Here is a 13470-nt window from a genome sequence, read left to right on the forward strand (position 1 = left end):
TACGGTCCTGGCGTGTGTGGTCGGGTGTCTCTGTGTGTCTGGTTCGGGATGCCGGTGTTGGTGGCCGGAGGCGGGTAATGGATGTGGGAAAGACAATTCGGGATTTGAGAGGTCCCAGTTGCGGCGGTTAGATGCACCTCCTTAGGTAAGGCAAGGCAAGGCAAGGCAAGGCAAGGCAATGATGCGTGCTTCTGGATTGGTCTTCTTTCTCCTTCTTTTTTCTCTCTGCCGCCCGGGTGCGCGTTACCGGCCGTTGAGACGAGGAAACGAGAAACGAGAAAATGGAGCTTGTGCTGTTTGCGGTTCGAAGCCTGGCCGGGCTGGCTGGTGTGTGGTTCCAATGGTTCCAATGCGGCTCCGTTGTTGGCGAAAGAGGAGTCCCTTCTTTTTTTTCCCTTGAAGAGGGGGGCGTTTGGAGGTTGGGGATTGGAGGAGAGGAGAAAGCAGGTGAGGGGACCAGCAAAAGAAGCTACAGCCTAAGTGAAGACTGAATGCCGAGATCCCGAAGCGAAGGCGAGATGGGCGTTCGCGAATCGCAGATGGGTTCGCACCACCACTGAACAGTAGCAGTAGAGACTATGACAGCTGCAAGGTAACGCAGTGCGCGCCATGCAATCGGGCGAGGCTCAAGAAAGCAGCAGCGAAATGCAAACTGGTCGCGAGACTCGGGCACCGGGAATGGAGGATTTCTAAAGACGAAAACGGAAAAGGAAAGAAGAGAAGGGAGAGAGAAGATGTCAATGGAACACACTGGATACAAGACAGGACAAGGACAGGACAAGAAGGCGCAACGAAAGAGACGGGAAGCAGCGGGGTTCAAGCTGAGAGGCGTTGGTCCAATGTCTGTGTTTCTTCAACTCTTTCGTCCAGTTGGCTGCCACACTGCTCCTTCCCCTCCGGCTGCGCGGGACCCTTGGAATTTCCACCCATTGCTTAGCTAAGTCTTTGGATGAGTAAGAATGAACCGAAAAATAGAAGGAATTCCGCAGTGATAACACTACGGGTGGCCCTGCCTTCCAGCCTTCCTGGCTGCTCACTGATCGCTCTTGGGTCAGAGCGGCTTCGGATCACCCACGCTAAAGCCAGATCAGGTATAACTCAGCTTCACTCTCCAATTGCCCAACTGCCAAGACCCACTCGTGACTTACCCCACTTTGGAGCCCTCGACACCTTCCAGACTCCCGTTCCTGCCTTCCTTCCTTCGCTGTCACTGCATCACCAGACCAATTACTCCGTACCTTATGCTTACATAAAATAGCACGACGGAGTTTGATTTGATCGGTGATAAACACCTCAGCGCGGGCTCGGTGTAGGTATCCGTGTGTCTCTACCTCACAGTCTCCTGGGCGGGGCTACAGGTGAGTGTCGGTGAGCGTAAATACTTTTCGGTCTGAGTTGGGCATTTCAACTGATGGATCTAGATCCAGACCAACCTTACACCCTTTCTTCGCCCCCTACAGCCCTAGATCGACGATATCTTAGAGATCCTACGAGCACGTCGATATCAATCATTGACCGTCGAAATCGTCAAAATTTCTCTACCCTCACGTCATGTTGTAACCTGCCCTGCAAGGGCATATCGTCTTCCGTGAGCCGAAATGTGGTCCATGTTGCGTCACTACGTGCTGCTGCTTGAGTCAGTCACATCTTCTTCCCTGATTTATTTCTGTGATCCGAATGCATACAACGGCCATAAACAACGTGATCGCGAAGAGTTTTAATCGTGGCTTGCTGAACAATAGGACCAGCTAGTTGGCTGGCTCAGAGAAAATCGTGTTTCTCAGCAAGCACGGGAAAATTTTCAGCCGATAAGAGTAGACATGATTGATTAAAAACTACTGGGTACTATTCAAGTCGCCGCATCCCCTCCACAATCCAACTGCAAACATTGTGCCATCTACAGCGACGCACTCAGGGGCAGGTCTCTTGATGAGCTTCCAACCCACACCTTCTTCGGGTACTCGCTGATGACCCAGTTTTGGCTCGCCGTGTCCCAGTTGCTGAGGTCACGTCTGGTAATCTCCGCTTTGAACGTCGCCGACGCGCCGGCCTCAATAGGGATGCGCTCAAACCCACGGAGCACCTTGACGGGATCCTCTGGTCCGCCGAGCGAGACATAGAGCTGAGCAACCTCGTCACCAGCCACCTTGCCCGTGTTGGTCACCGTAGCAGTCACCGTGTAGAGGACATCCCAAAGCTGCGGGTTACCGCCAGGGGCTCCGGATGCGGGGTGCTTGGGCTGAGGAGTGCTTGCAACAGCGTTGGGAGGAAGGAACTCCTCGGCAGTCTTGCCGTAGGTTGGGTCGTTGGCAGACTCTTTGACATCCGAGGTATTCAGGTAGGGATAGATGAAGTTGTAGATGTACCGGAACTCATTGCTGGGGAAGACGTACTCGGCCGGATCTGTGCTGTAGTTGCCGAACGTGGGTGCTGCCGCCGTCTCTCCAGTCGTCGGGGCATACGCGCCGGCATTGCCCTTGGTCACGGCCAAGTTGGAGTACTCAAAGGTGGTGTATGAGAGACCAAAGCCGAAGGGGTAGATGGGTGCAACGTCGGAGCTGTTAGATCCAGCAGTGGCACGGTCAAAGTGGCGGTAGTCAATGAAGACGCCCTCAGTGAAGTCGTCCTGCGGCGCCGCCTCGCCATTGTTGGGCTCGTACAAAACATCGGCACCGTAGCTTTCGCGGTTGGGGCCCCATGTGAAGGGAGACTTGCCTCCCGGGTTAACGTTTCCGTAGAGAACATCAGCAATCGAGTTACCGGACTCTTGTCCAGGAAGGCCGGCCCAAACAATAGCGGTGATGTTGGGGTTGTTAACCATGTCAGTCAACAGAACTGGGCCGATGGAGTGAATCACGACAATGGTGTTGTTGTTGATCGCCGAAACATTCTTGACAAGCTCATCCCCGGCGTTCCAAAGCGTCAGGTTCTGGCGGTCGCCCTCATTGCCTCCGACGTTGATGAAACCTTCACCACCGTTGGCATTGACAAACACGATTGCCGTGGCATCTGCCTGGGAAACCAAAGCCGTGGTAGCCGCAGTGTCGTAGTTGCTCAGAATGCTCTCGTAACGAGTACCATCGGCAACAGCACGGGCAGACAATCCCTGGTCAGGGGTGACTAAGTAAGGGTACTCAGCCGTTCCTGATCCCCATGCAGCACCCAGAGTGCCATCGTTGCAGCCTCTGTTGTCGCATCCGTTGGGGCCCTTAAGGTTGGGTCCGGCATCCTCTCCAATGACTGCCAAGAACTTGGGCTTGTTGAGTGGCAAGGCGCCATTGTTCTTCAACAAAACAGTGGCCTTGGCGGCAATCTCGCGAATCAGGTTGGCGTGGTCTCTGCCCTTACGAACATCAACGTGCTGGTTGATGACCTGGGTGTTTTCCTTGGCGTAGTATTGAACGGGTCCAACGGTGTCCTTTGTCCATGAGGAGAAGGTAAGTTCCGGAACCGATTCCACCTCAAAGCCGACCTTGAAGAAGGCAGCCATGATACGCAGAGCCATGTCGTCAAGGCGATATTCTGGGACGGTGCCGTTGAGGACAGCAACGGTCAAGTTGGTTCCCCAGAACGTAGTTCCGGTGTTGAAGAGAACGTCGCCCGGCATGGCCATGTCGAGGCCTGCAACAGCGGTAGCAGCACCGGCCTATTTCAGAGTCAGCATGAAAATTCTACACGAGCTAGGAAAGAGAGGCGAATGAAGTCAAATCTTCCTTCAGCTATCAAGGGGATACGCACGTGTTGAGCTTGCCTGCAGTCATGTTAGCCATTATCCCTCTACATATCTAGAACAATATTGGGAACCACTCACCAATCAGACATGATGAATCCTTGAAAGCCGAGCTCTTCCTTGAGAAGTCCGTTGAGAAGCTTCGAGTTCTGGCAACCGTACGAGTTGTTGACTTGGTTGTACGAGCACATGATGGAACCAACGCCGGCGCGGATGGCATCGGCAAATGGCCACATGTAGAGCTCGTGCATAGTCTTGTCATCAATGTTGGACGAGATGGACTCGGTAATGTTGTATCCGTAGCCAATAGCTTCCGGAGCTTGTCTGAAGTGTTCCTGCTCGTTGCCAACGAAATGTTTGGCGCAGGCAATGGCGTGCTGCTGGATACCCTTGACCGACTCGGCCATGGCGATACCTGTGAGGTAAGGGTCCACGGAGAAGCCCTCCCAGTTGCGGCCTCCAGTTGGTGCACGACCAATGGGTCCGGCAACGGGGGCGAGGACAACGTCAATACCCTTGGAGCGATGTTCGAAACCGATGGCCTCGGCTCTGCGGTAGATTAAGCCTCGGTCCCAGGTCGCGGCGACAGTCTGGCCGGAGGGGAAGACGGAGTTGTAATCGGTGAAACGAATGCCAACGGGGCCGTCTTGCATGCAAAGACCACGAAGACCGAGGCGGGGAACAGAACCGACGTTTCCAACACAAACGTCTCCTTGCCATCTGTAGTCATGTTAGCCATTTTCGGTTGAAGAGAAGACGGTATACGTACCCGACTCCAGTGGTCAAGTTGACCTTCTCGAGAAGAGTCAATTGGGAGACAAAGTCCTTGGCTTTGGCATAGGCATCAGCCCAGCCATCGGCACTGGGATCCATCCATGGCGACGGGTAGACTGGAGGCGAGTGTGCGAGATCGCGCTGTGGACATCGTAAGTCTTTTGGGCATTCTAAAAGCTGTGATAGACCGAGAGCGGAACTAAGAAAGCGAAGGAAACGCATGGTTGCGATTACAACATGGCCAAAGGGGAGCAAAGCTGTCTAGAATGATGATACGGAAGACCACGAATTGCAAGTTAAAAAGCGAGATCGAGAAGACGAGCTTCATAAGGAGCAAGGCGCCTTCCATCCAGCTAGATCTCACGGAGACATGACTCCTGCATACCGATCCTTCTTGTCCAAGACAAACTCATGCCCCGCTCAAGCTGAAAGGTGGTTTCACAAAAACACGAGATCGAAAGTGAACCGCAGCGGCAGCAACTTACCTTGTGTAGCTTTCCTTCAGGCGCCACGGCAGCAGCGACCTGATCAGCCGCCGCCAGAAGGGCGACGACAAGACTTTGTGTTCTCATTATGAATCCTTGCCTTTGCTGGGCGTGTCGTGTATCGGAGGAGTGACTGCCTGGGCGAAGAGGACAGAGACAATGGTGGAAGGAGGTCCTAGTCGAAGTGAATCGGTGACCCGGCGTTCAATGGCTCTGTACACAAGGTGTGAGAACTCGAGTAGTCACTGGTAGGACGGCTCGAGGCAGTGTCGGTGGATGTGAAGCTGTAGTCTCGTGGAAGGAGAGCACAGAACCTTGACCGAGAGATTGGATGAAGGCGGGTGCGGCTGCTACTTTAATGTTGACAGAGGAGCTGGGCTGATCGTCCAGGGTAGCTCCTTCAGGAAACAAGCTCGACCTCTTTCTCTCTGCCGCAAGGGTAGTATCCGCAGGCAGAGAAGGTGCCGAGGGCAAGGTGCTGGGCCCGCAAAGACGGAAGTGTTGATCTGGGCTGGACTTGATGATGCAACAAGGTTTCCCTGCTTACAAGCTGTGGTGAAATGGGACCAACTTGTGGGCATATGCAGCACGCTGAACGGATGCTACCCCACCACACCGCAGATGAATTCTGGGGAGGGTCGTGAAGTATCCCACCGCCTCTGACTAACACGCGTGTACTTTGTCTTGGAAATGGTACCGTACACTGCGGGGAGGGCAAGACTCGGTTGGATGCGGAGAAGGAGAAGACGATGTATGGCGAAGACAAAGACAAGGACAACGCCAGCGTGCAGGAGGAAGGTCATATGAGTTGGAGATGGAGGGCCGCCTGTAGCTAAGACTGGATCGAGTTGCGCTCGAGGCATGCTCTAATCCGACTTTGAAAGGGGCGCTCAAGGACTCAGGGACTCGAGGGGAGCTTGCGTTCGAGACATTGGAGAGAGGGTGCCAAAGTCCGGGGCAAACGCCGTCCCGAGACTGGGGACAGGCGAGCGGCGTGAATGGCACCTATCCGCAGGTGTAATGATTGGGTTCACTGGGCCACTAGGGGCAGGGTGCAGTAATAGTATCCGTACGTCATGTTGAAAAAGGGCCGATCAGCAAGTGCGATGACGGACAGGGCGAGACCAGGAATGGCCGGACAGGAGAGATGACGGGACTCGGGCCCTCGGGTGAGATGAGTAGAGACTTGAGAGTCATTAGGTCTCGGGAAGAGGCACCGATTGTCTCTGAAAGCTAGATGTGGTGTATCTGATGTGATCAAGTCGATGTTGTTGTCGAAAAAATGGACGAATGAGATCTGTGACGTTTGGTGAATTTGAGCTTGCCCTCGCCAATGTTATGTTTCCACACTAGAATGTTGGCAGAGAAGGCAAAGACGGGAGGAGAGAAAGTCAAGCCAACGGACCGGGGAATGGAGACCGGCGCTGGGGTACGTATCGATGTGGTTCAGTACCTAAACAAATCGGAACGGGTGGGGAAGCGGGGCCCCTCCTCATTGCCCCAGAGCGAGAGGGAAACAACTCTCCACGGAGTGAGTCGTGACTGCCTCCCCATGAAGTACAAAGCCTCAATCATCTGGAGATTGGAAAGAAGCAATGGGAGGAAATTGCCTTGGACGGCAGAAACGGCAGGAATCGGTCAGCGACCGGGAGGAAACATGTCGATACGCAGGGCATGCCATTGTGGCTGCATGTATTCCGGCAGTACTCCCTCCCATTCGCATGCTCCTCTCTACGCTAACGAGTTCTTGGTCTAGAGGCGGTTCCCGGTAGTGGTGGCGCTGCGCCAACCTACGCCTTCCCGCCGTTGGCAATTCAGAGAGGCGTCTTCTTTCTTTCCTCTGTTTTCAGAAAGAGACGTTTCTTTCCATTCATGACGGCTTCGATGGAACTTGGACGCCGCCAATTGGTCGACGTATTGCCAACTGGTTCCCACCGTCTGCAGCAGCGTTACATCCGTGGTTGACCCGGGCGAAATTCTCCAAGCCTCAAGGTTCTCTCTTTCTCCCGTTTCTCTCCCCTTTTCTCGGTTCGTAAGGTACTTGATGGAAATGGTACCTATGCGCATGATGAGCAGGATTTTGAGTGCCTTGGGCTGCAGATCGGAATAAACACTCTCCACACTACGTTCGGCATTTCATTCGCTTGGCACGCGTCTTTGTCATTCCGTCTTAGCTATTGACAGAGAGTGCAATAAACAAATTTTTTACGCAGTAAATAAGGAAAATGCAACGTCCCGGGATGGAGGCTCCAAGACAAAAACTCAAAAACATGCTGGTGCCTGAATCATGAGGACGGCTATTCCGCACCCACATGAAGGCTATCCCGCACCCATACTAGGCCTACTCAAGCAAATAGTGGGCTACACGTGACTGCACCGCCGCAGCAGCCACATTGGGCGCGCGCCTTCCTGTTGTTTCTGTTTTGACGCGTCTTTTTTGTTTAACACCTCCTTTTTTAGTCACTTTTGAAGTAGGATAAGTACCTTTTTGAGTACTAAAATATGAGCTCTAGAGAAGTATTTCTCCTAAGTAAAGACTGGCTTCTAAAGTCGTGGTTCTGACTCCGAAAAGCGCGCATAGGCGGTATTATAAAAGAGGGTAGAGTGGAAGGTGTAGTAGGCAGTGGAAAGTGTAGTAGGTAGTGGAAGGTGTAGCAGTGGAAGGTGTAGTAGTGGAAGGTGCGCTTTCTAATCCTCTCGAAACTGCCGGAATGATAGGAATTCCGGGTTAAATGTGGCTGCTGCGGCGGTGTAGTCACGTGTAGTCACGTGTAGCCCATTATTTGCTTAATTAGGCCTAGTATGGGTGCGGGATAGCCTTCATGTGGGTGCGGAATAGCCGTCCTCCTGAATCATTGGTACTTTTTAGAGGGACGGAGGCGCAGACGCACTTTTGCAAGTACCTGCCTACAGGCTACTTTGTACGGAGCATCCGTCTCATCTACGGATGTTAAACCGGATGCTAAACCTATGCTTAAACTTGTACATTTCCCGTCATCTCAATTCTCTCGCCGTTGCATGAAAACCATAATCTCTCTTCCTCGCACTGATCACTGATGATGAGAAATTCAGCTCGTCCAACGTCCAACACGGCGACTTACATGACGCCACGCCCCAAACCAACCAACCAACCTCTACGTAGTACAATCTACCTACACTGCACACCGCAGTGAGGTACTTTGCACACTGTCGACGACAACGCATCCCCCGCTTCTCGGCTCTTCCTCACTCACGCACACTTTTCTTCTCCATCTTCAGTCTCCAGTTTGTCTCCCCCCTCATCTCCCCCGCATTTCGAACCCAGGTGCCAGCCAATCCACTCGGCCCTCTGCTACCCCTCATCACCCAAATCCTCTCCCCGTCTCCAGACTCCATCGTCCATCGTTCCCGCGGAATACCGGGTACCTTCATACCCATCATGAATCAAGCTTGAATGCACTCGCTATTGTGCGCATCGAATGTTCACAGTCAAAGAGACCATGTGCCAAGGAGCGGGGTCTCCCAGTCCTTTCGGCCCGTTTACTATCTACTTTATTGGAGAAGCTTCATCGCCGTACGCAGCGGCCAACTTCGGCTCTCGCGATGGGAGCCTACGAAGAGAAGGAAGAATATTTTGCGTAGATTGCATGCCCTGCCCTTATGATCAATCATCATCCGAGTCGGAGTTCCGATCTGACGTATCCGTGCAGCTCGCAGCCCGCAGTAAAGCACGTAACGTTCCCTCGTACCCAAGTAGGCGGACGACAGTCTAATTCGACGCTTCATCTGTCCAACCTACCTCTCAAAATTGCCGGCGTGCCTACTACTGGACAAAGATCTCACAAAATGCATAGCGAAGGGTTCGGTATGAAGTAAGCAGCAAAATGCAAAAAGAAGCTCATGATGACTAGACGACCTATCTAGTTCCGCAATCACGCCCGATTAAAAGTCACTTACGCGCCCGAATTCCTTCGCCTTGGCTTCAGAAGATGGCGCTTCTGCAGATCCCAGCCATGAACGCCACATGCCCAACTGATTGTCCAACGCCCCTTAGCCGGGCGAGCCAAAGCCTACTACTAAGCTACCAAAAGCTCCAGGCGAACCCACGATCCGGGTGATGCGCGATATCCACCAGCTCCACGACCCAACAAACGGGCCGAAGAGGGGCCCATCCGCATGCTTTTCCGGGCCTGCTTTCCGGAGCCGTCTCCTGATCCCTCGGGATGTCAGTAGACACCAGGAAGGATTCTCCACCGAACAATCTTCTTGTACTTCTCCCAGTCCTCGCCGTACTTGCGAGAGCACTTCTCGTCATCGCGGCGGTCGCGGTGAATCAGTAAGACGGCAAAGTAAACAATGTAAAAGTAGGTGATGGGAGTCGCCATGCCACGAGCCGCGCCCTGGATAACCTCACGACCATCAGCCATCTTAAAAGCTCCCTCGAGTCCGGCTTGGGCATATCCGGTGCCTGCCGAGACAATGGTGTATCCAGCCATGCCCGTGGGCAAGCAGTACGGCCACGCCTGGAGCCAGTCGCCAAGGTAGTTGATGTGACGAGCGACTCCCCACCAGCCCGAAACGAGGAGGCGACTTCCGGTCTTGGTCTCGATGTACTTGAGGTGGGCAACGCTTGGGTCGTCCGGGTTGCTACGGAAGGCATTCTTCTGGCTGTTGGACAGTCGAAAGATGGAGAAGGCAACGCCGATGAGTCCGACGATACCGGCCATACCCAAGGGGCTCATCGAGACGGGGTACACAGCCAGGTAACGAGTCTGCAGGGAGTAGACAAACGGAACCCAGACGAGGTCGCCAAAGGAGAGCATGAAGCCAAAGCCGTCCGTGGTGATGTCAATCGTCGTCAGGATCGCGGGCTCATTCCACCAGCAGTCAATGACGTACGCAAGCTGGACGGCAGAGACGAAGACGCTGCTATTGGTGACGAAGCCGTAGGTGCGGTGCTGTCTGGCCATCCACGCAAAGTTCATCAGAGACCAGCCCAACAGACCCGGTCGGATCTCCAGCCACTCCTTGATGTCTATCTCGCCTAGGAGAGGGATGGTAACGCGGGGGTTGAGCTCGCGCCCAATGTACCAGTCGTAGATGAGGTTGCCAGAGTGTCCACCCGCAGCCAACTCGCGGAGCTCTTTGTTACCCTGCTTGACGCTGAAGCTTCGCACGTACACGAAAGTCGCAATACCATAGGCAATAAGCATGTTGGCCGTAACGACTTGGATGTAGTTGTCGGTGATGAAGGTCCAGAGAGGGAACTCGGCGCCCTGGGCAATGGTGCCGGCGAGACAGACGGTCAGAATAAACATGCTGGAAGCGAAGGCTGCATCTGTTAGTGAAAGCCTCTCTCTTTGGATTCGCACAGCTTACAGTTGCATCGGTACTTGAGGCGGCCACCAGAGGCGAGCTCGACGCCATCGACCTCGGTCGCGGGAAGGATACGGTAGAGGAGCGCGTTGAAGAGGTAGTATCCCAAGACGGCAGCAGTGACCTTGTTGTCTGCGAGGCCCCAGATGCCCTCCTCGGGCCATCCGACTTCGCGCTTGAGTTGATCGAGCTTGAGGGTCGAAGGGCTCAAAAGAGAGGGAGCAGGGCAGCCCGACACGTCGTTGCAGCTGAAGGTGAAGAGGTAGACGAGAATCGGGAGACCGAAAGAGATGCCGAAGGCGCCGATACTGTGTTGCCGCGGGTTAGCTAGGTTTTCATACAATGAGAATCTGGAATACTCACGGCCCTCCGAACTCATAGCCATGCGGCTTTTGGACCGCGTCCTTCTCTACTTTGGACTCCATGTTGATCGTTCCCCCAAAGCAAGTGCTGTCGAGTCTGGGTAATAAGGATGGGAAAGTGAACAAGCTCGTGTTGAGCTTCGCGTGTATGATCCAGGGTTTTTGGCGAAAAGGTTTTCGTACGGGGTAGACGAAGAGGAAAATGTGAATATTTGTATGCCCCACCAACCCAATGTGGAAATACGAATGCGACAGTGACAGCAGCTTCAAAGCTCAGTATCGACCCCAGTTTCTGTTGATCGCCAGGTGGGCTGTGGAGGACTCTTTGCGCCGGAGCTCTGGTGTTCCGGGTGACCTCATGGAGCTCAATTCGATGACGCTAATAAAGAGTTGAGCCGTCTCATTGGGCTATGTTAAGGGTGGGGCTACGAAACGGTTTACGCTGTACGGTGGAGCACCAGTCTTGTCCCGTCATAGCTTCCCCGGAGGAATGGTTCCACCGAGGCAGGCGGCGTCCGGGGGGACGTTCCCAAGCATCGGACGATATCAAAGCTACACGGTCCGAAGGTTAGGACTGGAAGAAGCTTTTATTGCGTGTGCATCTACACTGCCCCTTTCGGCCAACACGAATGTTTATAAGTTTCATTAACTGGTGGTGTTGTAAACCGGTGAGAGGAATCCCTCCCGTCTTGCACCTGCAAGGAACATTCATTGCACTGGTCCAGCTGGACCTATCAGAAGCGGGCGGGTCCTGTTAGGTACGGTGCGGGCGGGTCGGCAATCGGAGAGCCGCTTTTATCTGACACGCTGACTAAGATTGGGACTGCGACTGACTGTCCTACCCAATGGCGGCAGATGCAATGGAGACGTGCACGTGATTTGGAGGTCGGTGGGTACCTTTCCGGACACTGCAGCCTGGCGGCCTTCTACCTCCGGCGGATGCTGCAAGGAGGGCCCATCCACCAATCAATGCCCACGCCCCGGTCACTCCCGTCATTCCCTGCAGATGAAGGCTGACGAATTGAAGTGACCAAGGTGGCTTTCGTGGCCAGGCAACTCATTCTGCTCTGCGCACCTCGATAATTCTCATCTTCTCCCAACGGAATTGTGTCCACGTTCCGCCATCGTTAACACTCGTCGCATAGCAAAATCGCTACACCATTCGCTTCGATTCCGGATTCCCAGTGGCCGACGGTCTCCAATTGACGCCCTAGGGGTCTTCTCGCGCCAACGTCACCCCCGCGTCCACAGGGGCGCCGACGTTAACCATCCTTCATTCCAACTCATCCTTATCGGCATTGCACCGAAACAGAGTCAGAATCATGCATTTCCTACATTCCTCGACACTTTTGCTCCTTCTCGCAGCTGCGACAGCTCGCGCTGCCGATACCGCGACGTCTTCAACGACAACAAGTGCACCGGCATGTACGGCGGCATCCAAGAGCGGCAGCGGGGCTTTCTATGACTTGCGGCCGGATATCGCCGTCAAGCCGGAGGAGGGCAAGTCATCAAAGTCAGGCGTCACGACCGATTATCACGCCAGAGGATGGGACTATGGCCGCAACTTCACTTTGAACATTTGCGCGCCAGTCATTGAGGCACTTGACGACGTTGAAGGCCTGACAAAGACCGAATCGAAGAACGTGAGCGCGTTCTACGAATACAAGAATGAGGTGTACTCCATTGGGTATGTATCCCACGAAACTCTTCACCGGACGCGCAAGTACTGATCACATCGATCTTCAGGTCATCATCCATGGACATTCAGACCCGCGGGCGCATACTCGTCCTGCAGTACAAGAACGGTTCCCCATGTGGCAAGACCAAATCGAAACGATCCAAAGCCCATGATGGGGCGTCATACAACAAGTACGCCGACGAGGAGGAATCCACGGCTTTGAGCGCCTTTGGCAACACCCAAAACAAGGTCACCGCCGACAAGGACGACTCAGACTCGACCACGCGCCGCAAGTCTGCCACCATCTCCTTCCATTGCGATACCGAGCAGGTCGGTGGAGCTGCGCATATCTCCTTTGTCGGCTCAGACCCCGATGACTGCGCGTACTTCTTCGAGGCCCGTTCCCAGCATGCGTGCCCCAGAGCCGAACCTCACCAGCCCGGTAGCGTTGGTCCCGGCAGTGTGTTTGCCATCATATTTGTCATTGCCGTACTCGTCTACTTTGGAGGTGGCGTGTTCTACCAAAGGACTGTCGCGCATGCGCGCGGTTGGCGACAGCTTCCCAACTACAGCCTCTGGGCTGGCATTTGGGGCTTTGTCAGTGTACGTAGTATTCGCGACTCTTTTTCTCAGAATCGATTCTGACATGATTTGCAGGACATGTTCATTATCGCGACCTCTTCTTGTGCACAGCTACTTCCCGGGAGACGAGGATACAGCCATCTGTCTGGGTCACCGAGCAGAGGCCGCAATCGTGAAGATGAGAACCGACTGATAGACCAGCTGGATGAGGAGTGGGACGATTGAGTTCGCTTGGCGTGGGGTGTATCATAAGCATTTGAGCATCAACTTACCTTTGATTTACAGATTGCGATTGCGTGTTGGAGCTGCGGGATTGTTTTGAGGTGATGTAAGTGAGTCGCAGGCAACCACCCTAGATACCCCGTGAGAAGAATGCATAGACGATTCATGATGTTCGTGCAAGTTGAGTGCTGTCTGCTCGATACCTATTCTTTGGTGACACCCAGCGCTGGAAACTTTAGGCGGCGCTCGAGTTTGTGCCGCGGAATCACCTCCGGGTGTATT

General features: G+C 54.0%; 3 protein-coding genes across 3 annotated transcripts; 1 reads left to right on the forward strand and 2 right to left on the reverse strand.

Annotated features, from left to right (window-relative positions):
- Nucleotides 1–1897: 1897 nt before the first annotated feature.
- CABS01_11186 (glycosyl hydrolase family 3) lies at nt 1898–5076 on the reverse strand (the record flags this gene model as incomplete). Its single annotated transcript, XM_060544541.1, has 5 exons — nt 1898–3646; nt 3739–3751; nt 3812–4450; nt 4500–4645; nt 4990–5076. The coding sequence occupies 5 exons, from the start codon at nt 5074–5076 to the stop codon at nt 1898–1900; spliced, it is 2634 nt and encodes an 877-aa protein (XP_060397789.1).
- A 4118-nt stretch (nt 5077–9194) lies between these two features.
- On the reverse strand, nt 9195–10769 carry CABS01_11187 (ergosterol biosynthesis ERG4/ERG24 family protein; the record flags this gene model as incomplete). Its single annotated transcript, XM_060544542.1, has 3 exons — nt 9195–10300; nt 10348–10652; nt 10708–10769. The coding sequence occupies 3 exons, from the start codon at nt 10767–10769 to the stop codon at nt 9195–9197; spliced, it is 1473 nt and encodes a 490-aa protein (XP_060397790.1).
- Nucleotides 10770–12028: 1259 nt separating this feature from the next.
- CABS01_11188 (uncharacterized protein) lies at nt 12029–13191 on the forward strand (the record flags this gene model as incomplete). The annotated part of the gene is made up of 3 exons (XM_060544543.1): nt 12029–12393; nt 12453–12987; nt 13042–13191. 3 exons carry the CDS (start codon nt 12029–12031, stop codon nt 13189–13191), a joined length of 1050 nt encoding a protein of 349 aa, XP_060397791.1.
- Nucleotides 13192–13470: the final 279 nt, after the last annotated feature.

This window comes from Colletotrichum abscissum, assembly GCF_030869225.1.
Source record: "Colletotrichum abscissum strain IMI 504890 chromosome Unknown Scaffold_30.1, whole genome shotgun sequence".
NCBI lineage: Eukaryota > Fungi > Ascomycota > Sordariomycetes > Glomerellales > Glomerellaceae > Colletotrichum > Colletotrichum abscissum.